Source organism: Falco naumanni, chromosome 5 (genome assembly GCF_017639655.2).
Source record: "Falco naumanni isolate bFalNau1 chromosome 5, bFalNau1.pat, whole genome shotgun sequence".
Classification (NCBI taxonomy): Eukaryota; Metazoa; Chordata; class Aves; order Falconiformes; family Falconidae; genus Falco; species Falco naumanni.
The window spans coordinates 32,509,728-32,533,419 of record NC_054058.1 but is presented as its reverse complement, the minus strand read 5'-3'; the positions used below and the strand labels follow the sequence as shown (position 1 = coordinate 32,533,419).

At 42.7% G+C, this 23,692-nt stretch overlaps 1 protein-coding gene across 1 annotated transcript; it reads left to right on the top strand.

The window, feature by feature from the left end:
* Nucleotides 1-7,434: 7,434 nt before the first annotated feature.
* BPIFC (BPI fold containing family C) lies at nt 7,435-22,397 on the top strand. The gene is made up of 15 exons (XM_040595729.1): nt 7,435-7,549; nt 7,930-8,041; nt 8,161-8,289; nt 9,707-9,862; nt 10,647-10,710; nt 11,584-11,644; nt 12,613-12,704; nt 14,518-14,691; nt 15,369-15,422; nt 16,733-16,903; nt 17,453-17,520; nt 18,783-18,825; nt 19,674-19,737; nt 20,507-20,583; nt 22,083-22,397. The coding sequence occupies exons 1-15, from the start codon at nt 7,435-7,437 to the stop codon at nt 22,122-22,124; spliced, it is 1,422 nt and encodes a 473-aa protein (XP_040451663.1). The 3' UTR covers nt 22,125-22,397.
* Nucleotides 22,398-23,692: the final 1,295 nt, after the last annotated feature.

The window sequence follows — 23,692 nt, the reverse complement described above, 5'->3', positions numbered from 1 at the left end:
AGGTTCCACAACCTTTCCGGGCAACCTATTCCACTATTTAACTACCTTCAAAGTAAATTTTTTTCCTAATACCTAATCAGTATTTCCCATGTTCCAACTTGTTCTCTTGCCTTTTGTCCTATCCCCACACTCTTCCAAGAGGAGCCTGGCTCCATTTACTTTGTATTCTGTGAACAAAAAGTTGTAGACAACAAAAGGTCTTTCAAGCCCTCTCTTCTCCAAGCTAAACAGGCCTGATCTCTCAGACTCTCCTTGCAGGTCATGTTCTCCAGCCCCTTGGTAGCACTTGCTGGATGTGATCCAGGATGTCAACATCCTTCTTGTACTGGGGAGCCCAGACTGGACACGGTACTCCAAATGGAAGTGTCAAATAGAAGGGAAGGATCACTTACCTGGACCTACAGATTTGTGTTCAACTTTTTGTCCACTAGGACTCCCAGATCCTTTTCTGAAGAGCTGCTTTCTAAACAGCCACCAGCCTGTACTGCTGCAGGGAGTTAGTCCATCCCAGATGCAAGTCTTCACACTTGCTCTTGTTAACGTCATGTGGTTCCCGTCAGCTCACTTTCTCCAGCTTGCCCAGGTTTCCCTCAATGGAAGCCCTGCCCTCCAGCATGTGGACTGCTCCCCCCAATTTGGTGTCATTCACAGACTTGCCAGGAGTGCACCCTGTCCTGAGGTGGCATTAAACAGTATTGGTCACAGTACTGATCCCTGTGGGACCTCCACTAGTTACTGGTCAACAGCTGGACTTTGCTGATCACAGCTCTTTCAGTCTGGCAGTCCAGCCAATTTTCCACCCATCTTCTCCAGCCCATGTGTCACCAACTTGGTGATAAGACTAAGAGAAACTCTGTCAAGGGCCTTGCTGAAATCAAGGTATAGAACATCCACTGCCTTCCCCTTGTCCACAGTACCAGTCAGCTCATCACAGAAAGCAATGAGGTTGGTCTGCCCTTGGAAAGCCCATGCTGGCTGCTCTCAGTCACCTTATCCTTCTTGTTCTTTAGAAATGGCTTCTAAGACATTTTGCTCCATAACCTCACCAGGGACTGAGGTGAGACTGACTGGATCATCCTCCTTGATCTTCTTGAAGACAGATGTGATGCCTGCCTTTTCCCAGTCATGAGGAACCTCTCTTAAGTGCCATGACTTTTTGGAGGTTATAGACAGCATCTTCATAATGAGATCAGCCAGGCAGAACCCTCAGCACCTCTGTAGATGCATCCTGTCTGGTCCCATGGATTTGCATATGTCCAAGTGGGTGAAGTGATCCTGACTCATGTCTTCCTCTGCTGTGAGTGCTGCCTCACTCCCACAGACTCTGCTAGGAACTCAGCAATCTGGGAGGCCAGAGGACAAGTCTTGCTAGTAAGAACGACCTTTTCGATGTCTCTTGTCACTAGTTCCCCAGCCCATTAAGCAATAAGGCCACATTCTCCTTAGCCTTCCTTTTGCTGTTGATGTACTTTGAGAAACCTTTCCTGTTGTTCTCCACCTCCCAAGCTAATTTCAGCTCCAACTGAACTTTGGCTTTCCTGACTTCATTCCTATGCGAGTAATATCTTTGTGTGCCTTCCAAGTAGCTGGTCTCAGTTTCCATCTTCTGTATGCTTCCTTTTTGTGTTTGAGTTCACTCAGGAATTCTGTGTTCATCCATGCTGGCTTTCTGCCACAGTTCCTGAACTGTCTGAGCATTGCAATGGACCATTCTTATGCTCTGAGGCAGCTGCCCTTGAAGACCAGCCAGCTCTTCTAGACCTCTGCTCTCCAGGGCCATTTCCCACAGATCCTGCCAAGCAGGGCCCTGAAATCTGCTCATCTGAAGTCTATGGCTGTAATTCTGTTCTTTTGTCTTGCTCGCTCCTCCCAGGATCTGAAACTCCACAGCCTCTTGCTCACTGCAGCCAAAGCTGCTCTTAGCCTTTACGTCATCCAGCAGTTCTTCATTGTTTGTGAGAAGCTGCAGCTCTTGAAGGTATCAATCTCCAAATAACTTTGTAACTGTCATATTCGTAAAATGGAGCTGGAAGCTTTCTTTTGTCTAATGTCAGTGTCACCAGTGACATTCAACTAGGAGATATTAAAGGTGCATGGAAAGGAAAACTAGTCTACAAATGTCACTCTATAGAGAAAGTTCGGTTCCAACTTGGGACAGAAATGTGGCTTGCATCTGACTTTTAGCTGAATCAGTTTATTTATCTAGCTGGCTGCTATATTTTGTTAATAAAAAAAGCATCCTGAAACCAAACAGCAGTAAATCACAGCAGGACTTCCAATGCATTGTATTCTGTGGTAGGTGAAGAGTGACTAGAAAAAGAATGGAAGAAAACCTCAAAGAAATTGAGATTTTTAGATTGGTGTCCCTCACTGATAACACTTCAAGCACTTTCTTCTGCCTATTTGGGGGAGAATTCATGAGATATAGGGGAAAAGAAAACTAAAGCCCTGGTGCCTATCTTTTCTGTCTTCCAGTGGGACATGTACTCCAGAACTGACCGAGTGCCACAGCTCAATGGGCCTTTTCAGACCCGAATCGTGGCTTAGCACAACACTGCCCCTTAAGGTCTAGTCCTCTGACTGTTGTTCATAAAGTGATAAAATAGTAGTTTCTCCAGGGACTAAAGAGGATGCTCTGCACACCACAGTTCCCCTGTACCTTCCTATACCAACCCGCTGGCAGTGTGCCGTTTTTGATCTGGTATTGCTTCCCATTTGACAGAACAATGGGAATGACGCATATCCATCAGCGTGCTGCAGACTAGAGTGCTTGGAGAAAGGGGGGAATTGGGGAGGCAGGGAAAAGGGACCACTGGAGCCAGAGGCAACAACTGGCCTCATGCAAAGCCAAAGTGATCTGCAGAGATGCAACAAGTCTCCACTGATTGCCATACTGATAAGCTCACTGGCTTTCTTGTGTATTGGGTAAAAAGGTTCTCGCAGTCTATATCCCCTTTAGCATATAGATTGAAGAAAATGCTTGGTGGCTCAACAGAGAAAATTGAAATAAAAAGTTCCTTTTAAAGGCTCTTTGAAACACCTTGAAAGGTGAAAAGTTTGCATGTAGAAACTATTTATAGCATACTTGTGCTATCTGAATTTGTCTGTAAGCAGATATTTGACATTTATTGCTATATTTGTAGAAAGAAATGATGAAACTGTTCTGGAAGCCTTAGTGTGTCTTTGTTAACTTTTGATGAAAGTTTTTCCTAAGCTGGGTGGTAGTCCATTAGAAGAGCCATAAAATGTTAAAAGGGTATGATGAGGATAAGCTGAGATAGTTTTCAGACAATTTAGTTGTTTGTACATCTTGGAGATCTATGTAGATGGAAACAGTGGAGCTCTTCCCTTGCTTTGAAGGTTTGAAGGAACGGCAGAACTTGTGCCAAAAAATTTAAAGGAGAGGTTTATGTAACTGAGGGTGGGAGTTATTCATCCTCAGTTGCCAGATATATAAATAATGAAATTATTATGCGTGTGACTCCCTGCAGTGAATGTTAAATCTGTGAAGTATTTGTTGACTCATGGACAAGTGTCTACCCTTTTCTATTCATGGATTGCACAATAAAGTGACTCAGATTGTCCAAAGTGCTCCATGCCTGAGGGAATTTGCTTGGTTTACATGTAAGTTAATTGATTAAATCAAGCCTCCCTGACAAGCCAATTAGTACTGGTTAACTGGGTAAGGAAGCAGAAGAAATAGAAAATATTGACTGCAAGGACTTGATACTATATATTTGCACTATACGCTATAGTGTATATATTTGTATACTATAATATAAGTACTATATAATTTATGGTTGTCTCTATCCTGAGCAATTTCAGAACAGATGAGCCTAGACAATTGTTTGCCCTCTGTTCTTCCTAGCAGTAGCACATTCATTTATTTCTTTCACAGTACAGACCTGGCTATGGGTATCAATCCTGTGGAACTACCGGAATAGAGTCTCCAGTAGGGCTCCCTCTCAGGCCCACCTGAAAAGCCAGTGCCAAAACAGTATGCCACAAAAGCAACACACCACCCCAAGCTCAGCATCCTGCTGCCTGAGCACCCTCACCCAGCAGTTACACTGCCCTCTGCTTAGCTCCTAAATGAAGTTAGAGTGATAGACTTAACCTGGGACACCCAAAATAGTTTGGGACATGATTACCAGAGAGGCCACTCCCTCCATGATACAGCTGAAGATGGCAGCAATTGGCTCTCCTCAAGCTCTTTCCTTTAAAAGACAGGCCTGTGGTTGCAGAGGGTTCTTCTGGCAGCATCCTCAGCCCTGTGGTCTGGTACAGCAAGGGTCTTATCTTCAGCCTTTGGAGAAGAGGTATGTCATGATTACTTTTTGTTGTGGAATGGCTTTGTTGGGAAAAGAAATATGTAGCTAAATCTGGTTAAATTTTGAGGTTTTAAGTTATGAGAACTATGCCTGTGTCAAAGATATGTTTCCTTCCAGTAGTTTGCTTTTGTTCTACATGTGAAGTGGTGAGTTTTTTCACCTCTCAATTTCTGTCAGTTAAAAGAAAATACTAGCTATTTTAAAAGGCAGAGGTGTTCTGTGGGAGTATTTGAAACTGTTATGCAAAATTTAATTCAATGTTATCTCATAACTTTGCAGTTTGCTTACATTGTGGACATGACTCAAAATATTTTAGAGGTTTGAGGTATGTTATTATCTCTAATAACAAAACAGCTAGTGAAAGATTCAGTAGCATCACAGTAATTTTTCAGGTATTAGGAGAGAAACAATTTTCTGCTTACAGATGGTTTCATCTCAGCTCTGCAACAGCCCTGTGGAAACTAAAACTTATTACATGAAAATAATGTTATAAAAAACACTCCCATGTATTTGCAGCTGTCCATTATGCAGTGTAGCAGCTGGAAATAAGGACAACCATAACAATGTGACCTCTTTGCAATTCATCCTGTCAACAACAGATAGCAGAGGACTGCTCACAGCTCTGAGGAAAAAGCAAAACCATTCTCTGATTTTTGTTCAGTTTGATTTTAAAATTCTCCATCAAGGTGGCTTCTCCCACTCTCCCTGGGAGACCTTGCTGGCAGCAACTGATTCTGACTGTCAGGCTACGTGCTGCCTTTGGTTCACACAGCATAGCTCCATCTCAGTTTAGATACAGTCACAGAAGCCCCTGGGACGGGCATTTGCTTCGCTCATTCACCACCCCTGTGGCAAATCCTGTAGTGCCACCAAGAACTACTGTGTGATATGCATGAGAAGGTGGGGAGAGCCAAGTGATCATCCACTGCATAGCCCACCAAATGCAGGGGAAACTGTGGGGCATTATCGTGGGTTAGCTAGTTAGTCATAACCAGTGGTTGCCACACATATATTTTCTTGATTGTGAGTTTCTGCTTGGGTTTTGAGGTTAGTTTCTGGGTTTTTTTGTGGGGTGGGTATGCATGCTGTTGGTTTTTTTTCATGCTGTCGAAGGGAATGACAAGTCTTGCAGTATTACAGAGAAGCTGCCAATAGCAGAATTTACTGTCGGGATGTAAGTTGTTTCTGGTTATTGACAAGTTACTTACTAGCATCTTACAGAAGATGGGTGTCTTTCAAAAGGTATCTGTCTTTAGGAGCAAGTTCTCTTTGTGAAGAATGACCAGGAGGAGGTGTGGGAGCTCCCTCATTACCTGAAGGATCACCCCAAAACCATACCGTGATTAGTCATCACTGGCAACTAATATATGTAACTGGTATAAGTTCAGCTTACCTACCTTGGCTAACCTCAGAGGTAGACATTGAATTTTAGGAGGAAGACGAGCAAATCTATTTTAAACCCCCATCTTTCCTGAAATGGTTTTTATTGTTTGGGGTTTTTTTGTTGGGTTGGTTTGGTTTTTTCTATTTCACAGAAAGTTTTCTACTTAGCACTCTTGTTCTGCTGCCAGGCAAATTAGTTTTCCTCAAATGTTTGGTGGTGGTTTATTTTTGTGCGTTTTTTATATTGTAATTTGATGGTGGTGGGTACTTTTTCTCCTATTAGTTTGTTTTCTTGTTTTGGTAGCTGACGTTCTGAAAGCAAATCTGCCAGGAAAGTGGGATGTCTTATTCCAGGCATCCAAAAGATCCTTTTTAGTGTCTTGCAGGGAAGAAGGAAAATGCTTGAAACAAATCCATCTCTCTATCTGTTATTTTGGTCACATCACCACTGGTTTTTTAATAGGGTTGAATGCCATGACTTAGCTTCTAACACTGTTTTAGACATCTTTAAAAAGTCACAGTCCAGGTATGTTTCCTACACCATTTCTTTGTGTCCATATTTCTTCACTTAAACGCACCTGAGATTTCCAGCCTCATCTAAAGCATGCTATAGCCTGGTTCCCCATTCATAGATAGGGACTTAAATGTTCAAAGTATTTAATAAGAACAAATTAATAAAGGCCATGTAAGTACCTTTACTAATTTATATATTATTTCTAATCTCTTGTTTCCCTTAACTTGTTTGGGCTCATCAACAGGGGAATCTGCTCTTTTATCATCTCCCAGAAAATTTTAGGGGACACTCACAGCTGAGGACAGTGCCTTAACATCCAGAATGAAAAAAATAATCTGTCGTTCACAGAAGGTTGTCCTTCCCTAATATACTTGGGTGGGACTGGTTTCATTTGGAGCCATTCAAAAGTTAGGTCTCTAACCTAAGAGAGTCATCTTTATGGTGGAGAGGGGTAAATTCAATCTGTCTTAAAACAAATTGCCCTGTGGGAAGTGCTCATCTTCCTATCATGGGCAAAAAGTTGTTTAATGGGAATTAAGAAAGCGAAAATAAACATCCATTGAACCATGATATTTGTGAGGAGAGTTCCTGGATAAAACTTAATGCATTTATTAGCATGCAGCCTAGGGGAAACAAGAACATTGTAATTTGGCACAAAATAATCTTTTGTTGACTGTCAAGAGGGAACACAAGGGTCTTCCCAGAGTTGTGGCTAAGATATTAATAAGTGGCTCCTGCAGTGGGGATATCTGTCTATAACTGAGCTGATCAGGTTTTCTAAATACTAAGACCCAGTGTTGTCTGTTAAATCACCAAGAGGCACTGGAAGGTCCACATATTTTTTTGGAAAAAAAAATCACTAGCTAGAGGGGGAAAAGATAAAATTATGGCCTAAAAATTCAATGCCCCTTCCTTTTCAACAGGGTTTGTCCATGTAGACTTATCCCAAGCACTTTCTCCACTTCCTATGATAGTGAATAGGCTGACTTGTCCTCCTTTACCCTGAGGAGCTCTAGTTCTGTAACAGTCTGTGCAGAACAGGTCCTCTCTTCCATAGTTGCTGGGCTTTCCTCTTTCTCCTTTCTAGAAGGAAAGGTGGTGTCAGAACAGCTTGCCCTGGGAAGGGGAAAGGGACTACAGCCACCATATGACATAGCATGAATGTCTACTATAACTTAAAATATTTATTAACAGGTTCCATAAAACATGAGGAAGATGGTGAAGATTTGCTGTTTTCTCCTCCTCTTAAGTTTGCTCAGTGGGCAACTCAATGCCAGCCCTGGACTGAAAGTGAGGATCACCCAGAAGGGGTTGGAATATGGTATGTGTCATGTTTTTAGGAGCTGCTGGTGGTATTGCATTGAATCCTGATATGACAGACATAGGGAAGTGAGGGCAGGGGGAGGATGTGACCTTATCACAGGCTATAAAGAAAAGGAAAGTTTAAAAGCACAGTACTTGGATACAGTAAGCTGCCTGGCAGCATTGTACATCATATCAAGGTTCATTTAATTTCAGATATTAAGTCAGTAATTTCAACTCTTGCCACGACTAGGAGTAAGATCTGAAATGGCACTGCTGGGTCTCAGATGAGATATCCTCTCTTATCTGACTCTGTCTGTCCCATCTCCTAAGCCAGAAGCACATAACTGAACTCCCACACAGTACCAAAAGCAACAACTGATCATACTTTTCCTGTAGCCAAGGAGGTTGGGCTGGAAATCCTGAAGCAGAATATGGAGAAGGACCATTTCCCCGACTTGAGTGGCTATGAGAAATTTGGGCTTGGTAATGTCAAATACAACATCTCAAGGTAAGTATTTTCTCTGGGGGCAACTTGTGCTCAACTGAAACTTGAATCTTGTTTTATGTTCATCCTGACTGATGAAATAAACCTTCTCTTTTCTCTCCCTTACCTTCTGCATACTCTAGAATACAAATCACCGCTGTTGAATTCCCAAATGCTTCCATCTCCCTCTTACCTGGCACTGGGATAAAACTGGTGATTGGAAATGCTTCTCTAACCATTGATATGAACTGGAACATAAGGACTTGGATGTTGTACGTACAGCTTCATGTGTTCTGGGATCTATCTTGATGGAGAATATAAAGATAAAAATGCAAAGTTTAGTTTTTGTGACCTCTTCATGGCAAAGATGCTCTTTGACAGCAGCAGTAACCCAGGAGTACAGACTGGTCTTTCTGAACAGGTCTGCAGGTGGGAGACAGTCCCTGCCCCCTCAGACATGAGCACTGATAAAGAGTCCATGGCTGAAATGCATCTCTGCAAATAGCAAAGGACTGATGCTCTGTCTCGCCTGCCAGCTAATGACACATTTAGAAAAACTGTAGTGTGCTAGATCACAGTCCAGTATAATAAACCCTTCCAGTGCAGCTACACTGTTAGAAATCCTGTGCTATGTCTCCAAGAGACAGTCCAAAAGCTGATGGAAGATGGAGAAGCAAATAGTAATATCTGTAGAGCAGTATCCACAGCTTCCTAGTTGCAGGCTGTTTCAGAGGAAAGAAATCCCTCTCTTCTTCCCACAACTCACACGACCTATATTGACTGAACTACAGCAGTCTCCAATATGTACTTCTGGGCTTATGCTGTCAGAGATGGCAGGGCTGGCTGCTTGCAAGGGGAGGGGACCCTGAACCTGAGGGTGGTGGCATAGTCAGAGGGGCAGTGCCCCCACTGGTAAGTACTCAAGACAGGCGAGCAGTGCATGTTAGTGGCAGTGACCAGGAACAGCCACTGGTCTAGATCGCCAGGTCAGCCCATAAGTGAAGAGGCAGGTCTTGGGTGAAGCCAGGGAGTCAGACCAGCAAAGCACCATCAGGATTAACAAAGTACAAGGTCATGCACAGGTGTACCTACAACACAGCTCAACCAAAGACCTCTGCTCCAATGCAGCTCATAAACCAAGGTCAGAGAAGCCCCAATGAGGCTTTTCGCAGCTGTCTCACAACCAAGCTATGAAAAACTTGATCCAAAATAATGCAGTTTCACTGTATTGGAGCTGGTCTTCAGCATGGGCTGCCAAAGCCCTGGGAGGGGTGGGGAAGAGGACACAGAGCCCTCTGGGGCACTCCAGGCCCTGACATGGGTCAACCTTCCTCAATATCAATAGGATAGGTCCCAATACAGCTCTCTTGCCCTATCTTATATCAAGCATATGCCTGTTCCCTCTGCTGTGGGTGCAGGTTTGGGAGGTAGAACAAAATAGTTTACATCAGTGAATTACCTGCTTTCCCAAATACATCATTTTTCAAAACTCCTGGCTGGGAATTTGCATAGGATATTCAATTTGCAGACATATTAGAATCTCTTCTAGTTATGAGCAATGCAATAAAAAGCATCCAGATAAACAACTTTATCTTTGGTGGACAGAAAAGAGTCCATTTAAGAATTAATAAGTCTTGAAAGCTCATTAAAAATAGCTTTTTTCAATTTTTTAATTTTTGCTTTATGCAGCAAAGACAGTGGAAGAAGCACAGTATATATTTCAAAGGTGTTTGTTACTGCAATCTTTTCAACACCCCTGGATAAAACAGGTCGTACATCGATATCACTTAGCAGCTGCCGGACAACTTCTGGTGATATAGACATCAAGCTGAATGGGAAAAGTGGGTAAGTGGAAGAGATCTGTATATACTCTAGGAGAAAGTAACTGTCAATACACAGCACAGAGACAGCTTCACAAAATAGGGCACGCAGATTTACTTTTAGGCATCTACAGGCACCATGACAGAGAATCAGGGCCCTAATCCAGTGTTAAAATGGCTAAAAATGGCAATTGTCCTTGTATTTGTGCACAATGTTGCATGACTAGAGGATAGAGACAGCATCAAACAAGCCCTTGTGCTGCTTCAGTGCCCACTTCTTTCTAAACACTACTCTAATCTTCAGCTCTGGGTAGAAGTTACCTGGTTGTACTATGCTTTAAGTACTCCTAGTCACAGCACTATCAAAACCGAACAGAACCAGACTGCTGTCTGTGCGCTTCTGGTTACAACTCCATGCAACATTCTTTCATTGTTTCTTGTATTCTCACTGTCTGAATACCGCTCTTGTCACCTGGTTTTGGGTTTGGGTTTTTGTTTTCACTTGTATTGGAAGTTCCTAGTGCAGAGACTACTTGTTTATTCTGTGTGTGTACATACATGATGGTGGTAATATGAAGATTTCCTTATTCATAAAGATTAATCTATCCAGGCTAATTCCTGAGATGCCTAGCAGTGAAGTTATCTCCTTTTAAATGGTGGATCTCTGATAGCTGCTACATTTCAGAAAGCTCCCCTGTGTACTAGAATATCAAACTCAGATGCCATTAAATCCATGTTTTGCAGAGATATGACTTCCAGTTAATGACTGCAGTACTTGACCCATTAACTGCTTTTTTCCTTTCCTCTAGCTTCCTGCGTAACTTCTTTATCAAGTATCTGAAGAAACCTATTCACAAGAGCTTGGTCACAAACGTAAGCCTTTAACATTGTGTGGGAGAGGGGTTTAAGGAGTATGACTTTCACAAGTCAGTGCTGTGAACTTGGCAAAGGAAGAACTAAAAAAATAATACATTCCTATTCTGGTCTGATCAGCATGGTCACCATTTCACCAGCCAGAAATGCTTCCAGATAAAGTGCCAACTTCATGGCCAAGATATTCTAGGTTCAACCAAGGCAGCAGTAGGGCTGGAAAATGTAGTTATTTTCCTATTCCGATGAAGAATAAGTCTCTGTCTGTGTACCTACAGGCATATTGGGTTTTGAGTAATTTTTATACTCGGCAGACAAAGCATATTGGGTGATGCACAGAGAGGTGGTTGTATATCACCTGGTAGTATGACATATTTAAACCTCATATCAGAGGTAGTTCTGATGACAACCTGCCTGAGGCCTCTGAGAGGAGATAAAGCTTGAGATGACTGTGATTCTGCCCCAGGACAGGGTTGTCCTTCCCAGTGTACTTGGGTGGGACTGGTTTTATCCAGTTAGAGCCATTCAAAAGTTAGGTCTTTCATCTAAGACAGTCATCTTTATAGAGGAGAGGGATACATCCCATTCATCACGAGTTTTCTGTCTCCTTGTGCTCCTTAAGGCTGTGGTTTTGCCATCCCCATCGGGCAACTTCTCACTTTGTCCTATGTCAGAGCTGCCTTTAGGGAACATGCTTATGTTGTGCCAAGCAGAAACCTTGGGTAACAAGTCAGCTGAAGAAAAGTTAGTTTAGGTTTTTGACAAAAAAATACTGTAAAGTGTGTAACATCAGCAGAAAGATTTGCTAGCACACAGGTAAGAGGTGCTTCCAGGTCCACACTAATCGGGCCATAACTTGAGTGTGCTTCTATATAGTCATGTCCCAACATCAGATCTGGGATCCAGCTGATAGATGAAGACATCAGATTGCTAAATGGTGAGTCACTGGTGATATTTTTTCCTTTTGCTTTCCCTCCCCTGTTCACTGAAATCCTGCAGCTTGCTTAGCAGCTGGTCAGCAAAGCCTCCAGTGGTGGTACCAGACCCTCTGATCTGTCTGTTCTCTCACTTAAAGGACCACAGTTAAATAAAGGGAAGGCTACCTGGACAAGAAAACTGTATTTCTGAGGAGCCAAGGACTTGGGAGCAATTCTCAATATGCAAATGTTGCAGTGTACACTTCTGTTGTCAGAAAAGCCACACAGCACTGATATTAAGGCAGTTTTCTGTTCCCTTCCATGCTCCAAGTTCTCCTGCCATGCATAGCACTTCACAAGCTGATGCCTGCTCCCCTAGCCTGCCTGCAAATTTAAGTTTTACTTGCCTATTTATCAGATTTGCCAAAGGCAAAATGAAAAGCAGCTTTGTAAAAAAAAAAAAAAAAAAACAAAAAAAAAAAAACAAAAAAACAACCACCCACACTTCTCACTAACCATTTTGGGTTACACTTACAGCTCTTTAAGACATGGTGTTGGGCAGATACCATGTGCAAAACAAAGTACCTAAGCAGATTGGGGACCCACCTTTCTAGGAAAGTGTTGGCAAGTTAGAGGTACTCTGTATGCTCTCAGAAATGCTTGACAAGAAATCCCAGCGCTTCCTTATGCCCTGAAGCACTGGTATGGCAATTTCCTTTTTTTTTTATTTTTTTAAGACCAAATTTACTTTTCTAAAATGAGAAAGTATTAGGCAAACTAAAGGAAGTACCTTCAAAGAAGGTGCCAGCAGAAACATTAAGCCTTAGGTCAGAATGCATGTTAGGAGGTCCTTGGTTGTGGTTTTCCCTACTCTTTGGAACAACTTGTGTCATTCTCCTTCAGAAACTGACTTATTTTTAAGTAAACATAAAATTCTTTCTGTGCTTTTTGTAATATTGGGTATTTGCTTTATCTACCACCCTTACAGTCCTAATGCCAATTGATGATTTGGCCGAAATAGACTACTCCTTAAACAGCTTGCCAGCAGTATTCCAACCGTTCATTGACCTGGACTTGCAGGTAATTACCTGTAGTGCTATTTGCCAAGATTGCTGTGGCTTTTATTATTGTATGATCCACTTCCTAGGATGAGCATGATTGCTGTTCAGAATTAGTATCTGAGAAGACATTTCAAAGCATTATTGCATTTGTTATGCTAATATATTTTAACAATCCTGTTGTAAAATTAATTATTTAAAAGCCACATCCTTTTGTGTTAATTGCTGCTAAGTTGGTTATATAAAAGAGAGCAGTGCAAGTTAGAAGGAAAAAAAGAGAATGGGAAAGGAGAGAAAATGGTATTTGACACCATCTTTCTCTTCCTGTTGATGAATATCTTGAACTTTCAGTCAGTTACGGGAATATTTCTACACATTGCACTAACTAGATGCATCTGCTGTCAGATAAGAGAGGAAAAGAAAGAGCAAGGTTATAGGAGGAAGAACTAAGCCTCCAGCACCTTGAATGGTAAGACAGAAGACCTTTGAAAAAGCATGGGAGCCCAAGGAGTTTGAAGACCTGAAAGTATCTTTCAAATAAAGGGAAAAATGTCCTTAAGTATTGAAACTAAAATCAGACTAGTTCCTAATGCTGAAATGCTTTGTCATTCTGTGCAAGGTTGAGTATATTTATCATCATATTATCTAAGATTCTTAATTAAATTTAATATGCCTTACACTAGGTGCTTTGTGAAGGCAGAATGAAAAGACAGTCTTATCACAAAGATCTTATAGATTAAATATTAAAAAGAGACAGCAGAGAAATAAGAGAGGTGGGAACAAAAAGCTAGTATCTGTCACTGGTCATGGCACACCAGCTCTGTGGCTTCTGTCAAGCTTTTCTGGGTATTGTAGCAACTAGACTTTAAGCAGGGACTGGAGGTAGACTAAAGACATAATGTTATGGCTGATTACAAGAGCTACCCTCCCACATAAGGTGCAACATGGGAGAAAGATACAAAGCAAGTGACTGGTGAATCCAGCAAGGGAGGCTTGAACAGGGAGGTCATCAGCATGACTCAGCACTTCAGGTGTTTTAATAGCCTTTAAAAGGCAACCAGAAATTGAGATAGATGGGGAGGGATTGAGAAAACAGACACACAGAACACATTTGAGATGAAAGAGAAAGGGGGAACTAGTAAAAGGGATATAAAAAAATCTTAACCTCTAAGTACTTTTATCACTTTGAATCAGTTTTGCCTTTTTTGTTTAATCTGGATGCATTTGGAAATATTTGATCTGCAAGTCTTTGCTAATATAATGGGAGCACAAAAGACAACATAAGTGTTTTTAACATTGTCTAACATAACTTTCCTTTCATAGGCATTCTTTTGTTCTGCACAGGTTACCAACTTGTTTCTGGGTAGAATAAGGTGCAGATTTTGACCTAGAAACACCTCTGTTTTTAGAGATCCATTTTGTAATTGAGATCACTGGATAGGTCTTAAGCAGCAGTTCTCAGAGTTAAATTCCTAGGGATGGGGAAAGGAGAAAGTAAGGCTCTTCAATGAGGACCCTTAGCCTTATGGTCTTCAAAGAATATGTAGATCCTTAACTTAGAAGCTCTTTCTGAGGTGTTAGACTGTCTTCAGTAGGTGATCAGCATCTCAAAAGACAGTTCTCGGGTGTCATCCATAAATGCCTCCAATCTCTGGAACTTGTCTTCACTATCTACTTGAAAGCACCAAGTCTTCAGGGTGTGCTACAAAGCCTATGTACTCATTTATATACCAAATGAGTAGTCTGAGCAAGGTAAAGGAAAGTAGCATTAATTGCAGTCATGTTAGTTGTGTTTTGACTCTGATTTTTTTTTTATCTCTGACAATAATTTTTAGGGCACAGTCTACCCAGCTGGAAACTATACTGGCCTTCCCTATGTGGCAGTGCCCTTTGCTATCCCAGACCAAAACAACTCCATGCTCTACCTTGCCTTCTCAGAGTATTTCTTTCAGACCTCTTCATTTGCTTACTATACCACAGGAGCATTCAACATCACCATTGCAGAGGAGGTGAGTAGGACACAGGAATGGGGTCAGAGTGGCTCAGGTCATCCAGGATGGGGCTTTGACCTGCCAGTTGTCAGTCTGTGGGCTGTATAAAGCTGCTAATTGGCCTGCAAAGTCCTGAGACAGTAGATCATAAATACTAGAGTGTTCTTATACTTTTTCACTTAGGCTATATATAGCTGCTTCAGGCTACAGCCAGGGGTGCCAAGTTCCACTGAGCAAGGTTCCAAATGCTGGCAACTTGCTACAAAGGTTTTTGTAGACCTGAGGCATAGACTCCTCTGACCTGGACAAAGGATCTAGTCTGGGGAATCTAGCAGCCTCAGTAGCTGTTTTCTGAGGGATCTTCATAGACTGAAAGTACTACAGGGGCCATGGAAGCAAAGCACATGTCAAAGCACAGTAGCTGTGGCTTGGAGGGTGGCAGACTTGGCTAGCCTGTCTCCAGGAGGTTCAGTAAGTCCCAAAACCTATAGTTTACAGCCCAAACTATAATGATATTAAGCACTTGCTTGCTTAGGTAGTATTTTGGCATATATTTTTGGGAATCAGCTTTAAGTATACTAAGTCCCTCAAGAATATTTGAGAGGTATAAAAATCAATGCATTTAGAGAAAAGCTGACCATAAAGGTCAAATCTGGTAAAAAAAAAAATAATAATTGTGTTTTTTCTTCCTCCAGACTTGCAGCTATTTTAATATAAGCACAGAGATATTTGGCAGTATCATCCCTGAGGTGAGTAACATTATTTCTACAGGCTCTTAGGAAACCACCTGGTGTGGGTGTCAGACACCTCAGTGCTGGTGTATCCCACAGTCTTGTAGGGCCAGCAGGGTTCCTGTGCTGGAGAAGCAGGGACATGTATTCCTATTAACAGTAGAGCAGATGGGCATTGTCATCTTCTGCCCAACAATGAGTTGGATGACTTGCACTGTTATCAAACTTGGCTCCTGATCTTGCACGTCAATCTTTACTGTGGGCACTGTGCCCAAGCTGCTGCTGTTCCCAGCTAAAACCAGCTCTAGGCAGGAAAAATCTTCCAGTCATGAGTCCTGCTTTGAGAGACTTCTGAGGGCCTCAGCTCAGAAATAACACCTTTCTCCTGCCTAAACCTGCATAATTGTCTGCCTTACTAGCCTGTGACTGACTAGCAGAATGGAATCCAGTAAAGACCTGGGAAGGGACTATAGTGGCTATGTGCAGGAAACCAAGCTAACAGATGGGCAGGAAACATTACATCTATGGAACAGACAAGGCAGATGCACAGGATATCCATTTATTTCAGGTGGAGGAGATAATATAACTGAACAGAGAATATGAGTGTGCATGGCTTCCACCAGCTGCCTTTGACAGAGTGAGAAACCAAAAATGAGCATAAAAGACCCTAGGCCAAGAGTACTGAGGTTGGATGAAATCAGATTCATGGTTTGAAGAACTTCACATCCTTGTTTGCTTCCTGGACTATATTAAGTTCCTTCCTCAGAAATATTCAGACTATTCTAAGGGCAGTCATCATATGGTCTTCTCCATAAAGTGCCATGAGCACTGATGCCAATATTCATTCCCCTCTGTTCTAAGTAATGAACTTGGTGAGCCTACCTGCTCTTCAGGCAGTGGACAGAGTGAGGCTATTCTCAGGACAGTCCAGAGCAGGAACCAGTCTCATCAAATGGGTGAATCAAAGTGAATGACCCCCAAGCTCTCTTGTTGTGTGACTTAAACATCACGCTTATGTTCCATTCCTTCCTATGTTCACAAACAAGTATTTAATTTCTCTCAAAGTGATATAGAAGAAATCGTATTTCTAGAGTGGAAGGAACTTTCCATTGCCCTCCTGTTGTGGCCAAGACTGTTAATTTATCAGAACAGAAAACTTCTACTTTCTGCTTGATTGAAAGAATCTTATGTTAGTAGCTATTCTTAACCTTGTTGTAAGGAGCTACTTCAAAATGATTGCTTTAAGAATAAGAAAATGCAGTATTCTAATCTGTTCTATAAGGCAAGCCTTTTTCTGTTTGGGTTTTTTTTCTCTTGGAACCTTACAGGTAGCCAAATATTCAGTTACACCCTACCCAGTGATGTTGAAGCTAATGGCTACTGAAATACCTGTCATCAGCTTAAAGCAGGATTCCTTCACAGTAGATATCCAGGGCTCCATGGAGGTGTTTGCTGTTCTGCCAGACTCAACCACCCAGTCATTGTTCACAATGAATGTAGTAAGTACAATGAACGAGGTGATGTTTAACTCAGGGTTAAATATGTTTGTTCCTTCCTTCTGTTAAAACTCTGTACAAAAAAGTGCTGAAATTCTCATACTTAAATGTAAAAATTTCCCTTAGTCACAGGTGGTGACTGTGTGGCCTCACTTAACCTATAGGAAATTTCTATGGCAAAGAACACTTTCCTATAGATGGCCAAAACTCCAAACATATAGTAACTCTGATCAACCAGTTTTGTTCTCTGGAATGAGAACTCTACCTGTTCTGCAGGCATGAGTCATGTCTCTTGGTAACTGGTTCATTTACCTGAAAATGTATTTTGATTGCTGAAAGCTCAATACCCATGTTTCAGCTCGCAGTGCCATTCGGACAAGCAGGCATTCACTGTGTGTGCAGCCTTGCATGGCCCATGAGCTAGGGAGAAAGCTGCACCTACATAAATTTTATCTTCCTAATTATGTACAGAAGCTGTTTCATGTATTTGTGACATTCACAGCAAGGGTCCTCAGTTTTTGTCTGGTAATCCGTGCTTTCTTTATTCTGCAGGCAGCCAACACCAGCATTGCTCTGAATATATTTGACCAGAAATTGATGGGCTCGCTATGTTTGAACAGGTAACTCAACCTGGGATGGAAAGGATTTCCAGCTATTTGGAAAACAGTGTTAGTAACGCCAACATTCACAGTTTAGGCATGTGATCGTATAACTATGTGTTTCCCTGACAAATTGATCTCCATTAGATTCTCTAATTCTCTATGTGGCTGTACTTGTACAGTTTAGAGGAGTCAGGAAGCTTGTCTGTGACAACTTCCACAGTCCCTAGTGGACTGCCCACCAGCTGTGTATTGCTGCAGGGCAGTGGTCTCATTGAATTTATCTGCTCTCCCTTCTGAGCTAGATAAAGGAGGTGTGCAGGCCAGTTAAGATGACCATGAACCATCTGAGGGCTTCCCTCATCGCTTCCCAGCTGGCAAGATGACACTGCTTTCTAGACCACTTGTGCCACTAAAGTGCAGAGAGGTCCATGACACAGGAAAGAGCCTGGACCCCTGCAGTTCCCCTACACTGATATTCTTGTAGCAGACTTTCCCCAAGTGAAGCACTGCAGCTTCCTAGGGCCAGAAAGCTGGAGAGCAGGGGGCTGGGCATTCAGACATATAGCATGTCACATGTTAAAGAGGGAAGCTCTGTATACCAGGACCTCACAGCTGGGAATTGGTACCCTGATTTCATAAAAGTCCCTTGGGAAGACAGTTACAGGGTTAAGAATATGCAGTGTTCACCAGGGCACAGATACTAGGAAACTGAGGATAGTGCTGTTAGCATTTTTTTGCAGCTATATTCAAAGAGAAAAATCTGGAGTGTGCTGGAAGCTTGCCTTGAGAGCTGGGATGCCCATGCTGTGGAAACTCAGAAATCTTATGTTGGATACTTGAGTACATATATAAGTAATTTGCAAGCAAAGACATTGGCGACAGCCATCAGCAGCAGTACCATACAACAAATGAATTTTTCTTCCTACCTTGGTAAGGCTCACATCAAAGCATTATGCAGATGTACCAAAATCCTTGCAAAATATCTGGGAGCCTGCACATCCTTGGTAAAATCAATTGTCAGTAGGATTTCCAAAACACAGCACAAGGAGAAGCACACTCACATTGCTGGCTACAGCCCTTCTAGCACATTCTTTTGCATGCATGTTCAGCAATGCTCTGAGAGCCATATCTTTCTCTGTGAGGCAGTATGCATTGTGTGAGGTAAATTGCTTCAAAAAACTTTTCGTGGAGCTCTGAAGCTCTACAGCAGTGACTGCACATGACTAGAATTACCGTTTATCCTTTCTAGTGACTCATCTTCTTTCACTTCTTTCCTTCAGGCTCCAGTTCTCCCTAGCCCACTCCAATGTTGGCTTTTTTGAGGTAAGCAGGTAGTTTAAGCATGTAGGAAATGCAAATCAGGAATATAAGTGATATCCAGGCAAAAGGCTAAGCAGCTAAACTTTATCTGTATTTCTAAATCATTTGGCTTCATTCCTGGATGGCTCTTTTCCTGTCTTCTAGCAGCCACCTCTTTGCTGTGGACTTAAAAGTATATTCTTTGGGGCAAGTTGGTGCTCTGAAAACAAGATATTCTGTAGTTCCCCTGACTGCTGTATTGCATTTCATCGGTAAGCAGAGAGATCTCTCGAATCATAACTGAAACACAGAGCAGCAGTCTGAACTGTAGCAGCAGATGGAGCAGTGTGCTGCCAAAGCGATCACATGCACGACCGAGGCAGAGCAGCCCATGAGGTGCAGTGGGTGCTAATCACAGATGCTTGGAATTACAGTAGGGAATGGGAGCCAAAATACTTAGTCTCAGATGCCTGAATTAGTGCAGTTGTAGCCTTGCAAGGGAAAACCCTGCCTCTGCAGGGAGTCATTTAATTCTGAGTATAATCAATCAGTTCTGAGTAGCTAAGGAGGAAGGATTTAAACCGTTCTGGTCCTGCTTTCCTATTGGTGATAAATCATCTCACAAATAAAGGAAACTGACTGTTTTAAATGAAAACGTTGTCCAAGCATGACGAAAGCCATTTACATTTTGCATGTAACTTCCTCTGCATCGTTCCAGAGACTTAAAAACTGAAGTTCACTTGAGTTTATGACTCTTGGGCCAAATGAGAGCTGGAAGTTGAACATGAGCCTAACTCCATCCAGGATTAAGGCATGACAGTTCTACTGCTGTCAGGAAGTGATGGCTAACTCAGCTTTCTTATATGTGGCAGATCTCACTTCTGGAGAACATCCTGTCTTACATCTTACAGACTGAAGTAATTCCATCAGCTAATGGTAAGGCTGTATTTCAAAGCTTCATCTAAAAGCTTCCAGCAGCGTGGGTGATTCTAGGAACTTCTACTGACTTTCTGCTTAAGTTTCCAGTTCCCATTAACTTGAGTGGAAAATGACCACCAGTCAGTAAGCAGTGGAAGGGGGAGATTGATCTGTAGGGGTGTAAGTGCACCCTCTCACTGGCACAGTTCTGCAAAAAGGGCTGAAAGAGACTGCAGTTTTCCAAGCTATCTGCCTTTGCCTCACTCAAGGTGGCCCTGATGCATCAGTGAGAAGCATGTCTCTCTAGTCTGCACACCTGCCTGAGGCCACTGTGTGTGAAATGTATTCCTCTTTATAAGACCAGCACAGAGCTTTTGCCTCCCATAAACCTTATTTAAGGCCCTAGAGGAAGACATAGCTTTGTGCCAGCCATCTGTATTGGGATGAACTTCATCTTCCTTAATTAATGGAGACAAATGGGAGCAGTTTCTAATGATGCTAGAGCTGTATTAACAGTCCCTCAGGTCACTAGGGACAAATCACTGAGTATGTAACATTGAACATGAAACTCCTTGGTTTGGCTGCAATACTGCCAAGAGAAAAGCATCTGCAATTTTTCCCCACTGGTAAATAAACGTTGTGTCTACCTCCCAGGGCTGCTTGTGAAGAGTAAGAGCTTAATTCTTGAAAGTGACCTAGAAATCTCTCCATATAAACACCTGCCCTTCAACAGCTGTGTTTATCATCCTTCTAATGCATACCTAAATAATTGTGTTTGTCTCTTAAGCTAAACTGTCAAAAGGATTTCCTCTTCCTAATCTGGCCAATGTTACGTTGATGAGACCTCACATCACAATTGCACAGGTGAGATTTTTGACATTCCTATGAAAGGTTATCTTTTTTGGCTAGGCATTTATTCACCTTCTGTTTGTACAAGAAACTTGCTGGACTTCAGCCAGTAAAGCAGTAAAAAGCCCTGGGTTGAAAATTAAATCTGTAATAATAGTAAAATCCTATTAGAAACAAATTTGTCTATCTTCGAGAGGAAAAAGTTAGAACCAAATAAATGTTGATGATGTGATCAATGCACAGCTTGCTCAGCCTTGCAAGTTGCAATTCAGTGTGAAAACAGGTTTACAGTTAACATTTTGTTCAAGTTTGGTCAATCAAATCAAATTAGTTATTGCTATCCACACAGTCCTGCTGAATTTAAAAGGATAGTTGAAATATGAGAGGCAGATTAATTCAATTTTGTGCACCTAGGATGACTGCTTTTTGTTGGTGATAATGACTGAGGCTAGTGGTCAAAAGCAGTGAGTGAGCTCTCAAAATATTCTTTGCCTCCTGGTTATTCTCAAAGTCTAGCCCTTAGTTGGAACATACAGAATGTTGCTAGACAATCAATCAGTACAAGGGCATTGCTGACAAACTCTCAGCAAATGAGTAAGCCTGTTGCATTTCTCAACTTGTTTACCAACTTCTCAGTTATTTTCAGCTTTGCAGAAACAGTCTCAAATCCTTGGTTGTGGTTAAGCACAACTTGGGAAACAAAATGCAAAGGTTGTTTTTAATTTTTCCTTTCATCCCATATACCTGGCAGCAGCCAGCTGTGCAGTCCCTGAAAAATATAATTGCTTGGAGACTGCTTTCAGTGGCACTAGTTGCCAACAGTGTTACAGGATTTTAATGGTTCTGTGGGGCCCATTTCCCACTTTGCTTTCTCTAACCAGTCTCTCATCAGTAACTGGGAATGAGAGAGGACACAGAATTGCTGTGCCCTATCAATGTGAATGGGATTCCTATTTAAAAGCTAGTTCTGTAGTCTCTACTTCCAGTCCCAGTCTGTTGGCTATGGTTAATAGGAAGAAAGACCATTCTTCCCCCTTTCATAGATGATCATATTAGACTGTGACGGGCAGCTCTCTGCAGGTTCATTTGTCTGTATGTGCTGACAATGGGGGAAGCTTTGAGGACAAGTTTAGATTAAATGGCTAATTCTTAGGTGGCTCAAATGAGGTAAAAAATTACACCTTGTAACGATTGCCTTCTTGCATCAAGACTCAAATGAACTTTCCTGGGTAGCCTGGTATGATCTTTAGATGTCCCTTCTGTTGCTAGCATGGTACATAAGGATAGCACTGAGGAAAAGATAGGGCTTTTTTGCAAAGTTTAAAGGGCAGATTAATAAAGCTTGTTACTTCCAAGGCTCAGCTGTTCTCAGGAGATTTTTCTGACCTTAAACAGGACTGAGTCAAAATTTAAAAAAAAAAGGCAAACAAAACCACACAGCAAAACCAACCAAATAAAAGAATGCCTTCATTTTGTAATTCATAGAATTTCAGTGACTGTTCTTCTCCCCACAGGGATACATGTTGATTTCTACTGATGTCCACTACAGACACTGAAGGAGAAGAGAGACCATTTGTTAAGCACAAACTTCAAATCAATAATGTGACTCTGAAAGCTAAACACCATCCAGTTCTGCTGAGATGTGTAATGAGCTCTGACAAGGGCAATGTCATCCTGGTTGGGGGCAAGGGGGATGTGGGAGGTAAAGAAAGCTGATGGAATGGTTAAGCTGTACAATGGTGGCAACAAGCAGACCCAGAGAAGAACATGCAACACATGCTTGACATTATTTATGCTGGAGTTTAAGTCATGCAAAAATGATTTTAAGATTAATGCCTCTCTTGAAATACAGTCTTGTCTATACACTTCCAGAAAGGGTGTGGTAGTCTCTCAAAAAAAGGAAAAGAGCTTTGTCCAAATGCCTGCTGAACTATTTCTACAGTAATGGTCTTCTGAGCATTAAGTATGAAGTGAGCCCTGTCCAGAACAATGTCAAACTGGGAACTGCCCCAGTTACAATGGGAACTAAAATTTTTGCAGTGCCTTAACTCAACTCTTAAATTTTATCAAAGATGCAGAAGCAGTTCAGGAAGAGAGACAAAGTGGCACTACTACTGTCTCTGATAGTCCCTCTTCCCCCTTTGACTCTTCAAATCCTTGTGTCTGTCATGTTCCCTGTTTAGCATTGCTTAGCCGGGTTAGTATGTTTAACTCCTTCAATGTTTCTTAAGTCTAACCCTCCAACACCTTTGTCAATAGTTGACAAATAGTTACAGATACTTTGCCTCTTACTTCGTTGTTATATGTTGTCCTACCCTCTTCTTTTTCAACATTTCATTAGCATGCAAATCTGAACACAGTTCTGCAGAGTGATACAGCTGTCCTGTACTGCTTATGTGCTTGTGCTTTGGCCAAACTGGGATGGGAAGCTGGCTCAGGCCTCCCAAGCTGGCACCAACAGAGGAGAAACAAAGGTGGGGATGCCATGGCCTGCTCTGTTCTGCTGCTCTATTGAGCCCCGAACCGCCCCTCTGCAAAGTGCCATCCACCTGGCAGGGCACCCAGCCCCGAGCCATCCCCACGCCTCCCGCTCCTCAACAGGGAAGGAGCCCTTTTCAAGCCAACACTGAGCAGCAAAAAGATGCTTCCCACCAACACAGCTGATGGCGGGGTACAGGCAGTTTTTGCCTGCCTGTAGCTGACCAAACTCAACCCGTCCACCCGTGGCAGAGCGGTAGCTAGACACCCTGCAGCCCTGCTCTGCTCCAGGGCTGCAGCACACAGACACAGCTTTCATTAGCCACAGGCATGTGAACGGCCACTCATTTCTCCCACGAAGACAGCTGAAAAGTCCTGCGCGGTGTGAGGGAGGCGGCGGCCAGGTGCAAACCCGGCTGCCCTGGCCCTGGTCCCGCAGGTACCGGGTGCCTCACCCGGGCGGCCGCAGTGCCCAGCGCCGCGGGGGGCTAAACGGGGAGGTGCTCGGCCCCGTACCTCCGCCAGGCTGGGCGGCCTCCGAGCCTCCCGGCCCCGCACCCCGCCCGGCCTGGGGCTGGGGTGAGGCACCCACAGCGCCTAAGCACGCCGGGTGGCCGGGCAGGGCCTCCGGCCGGCCCCGGAGCTG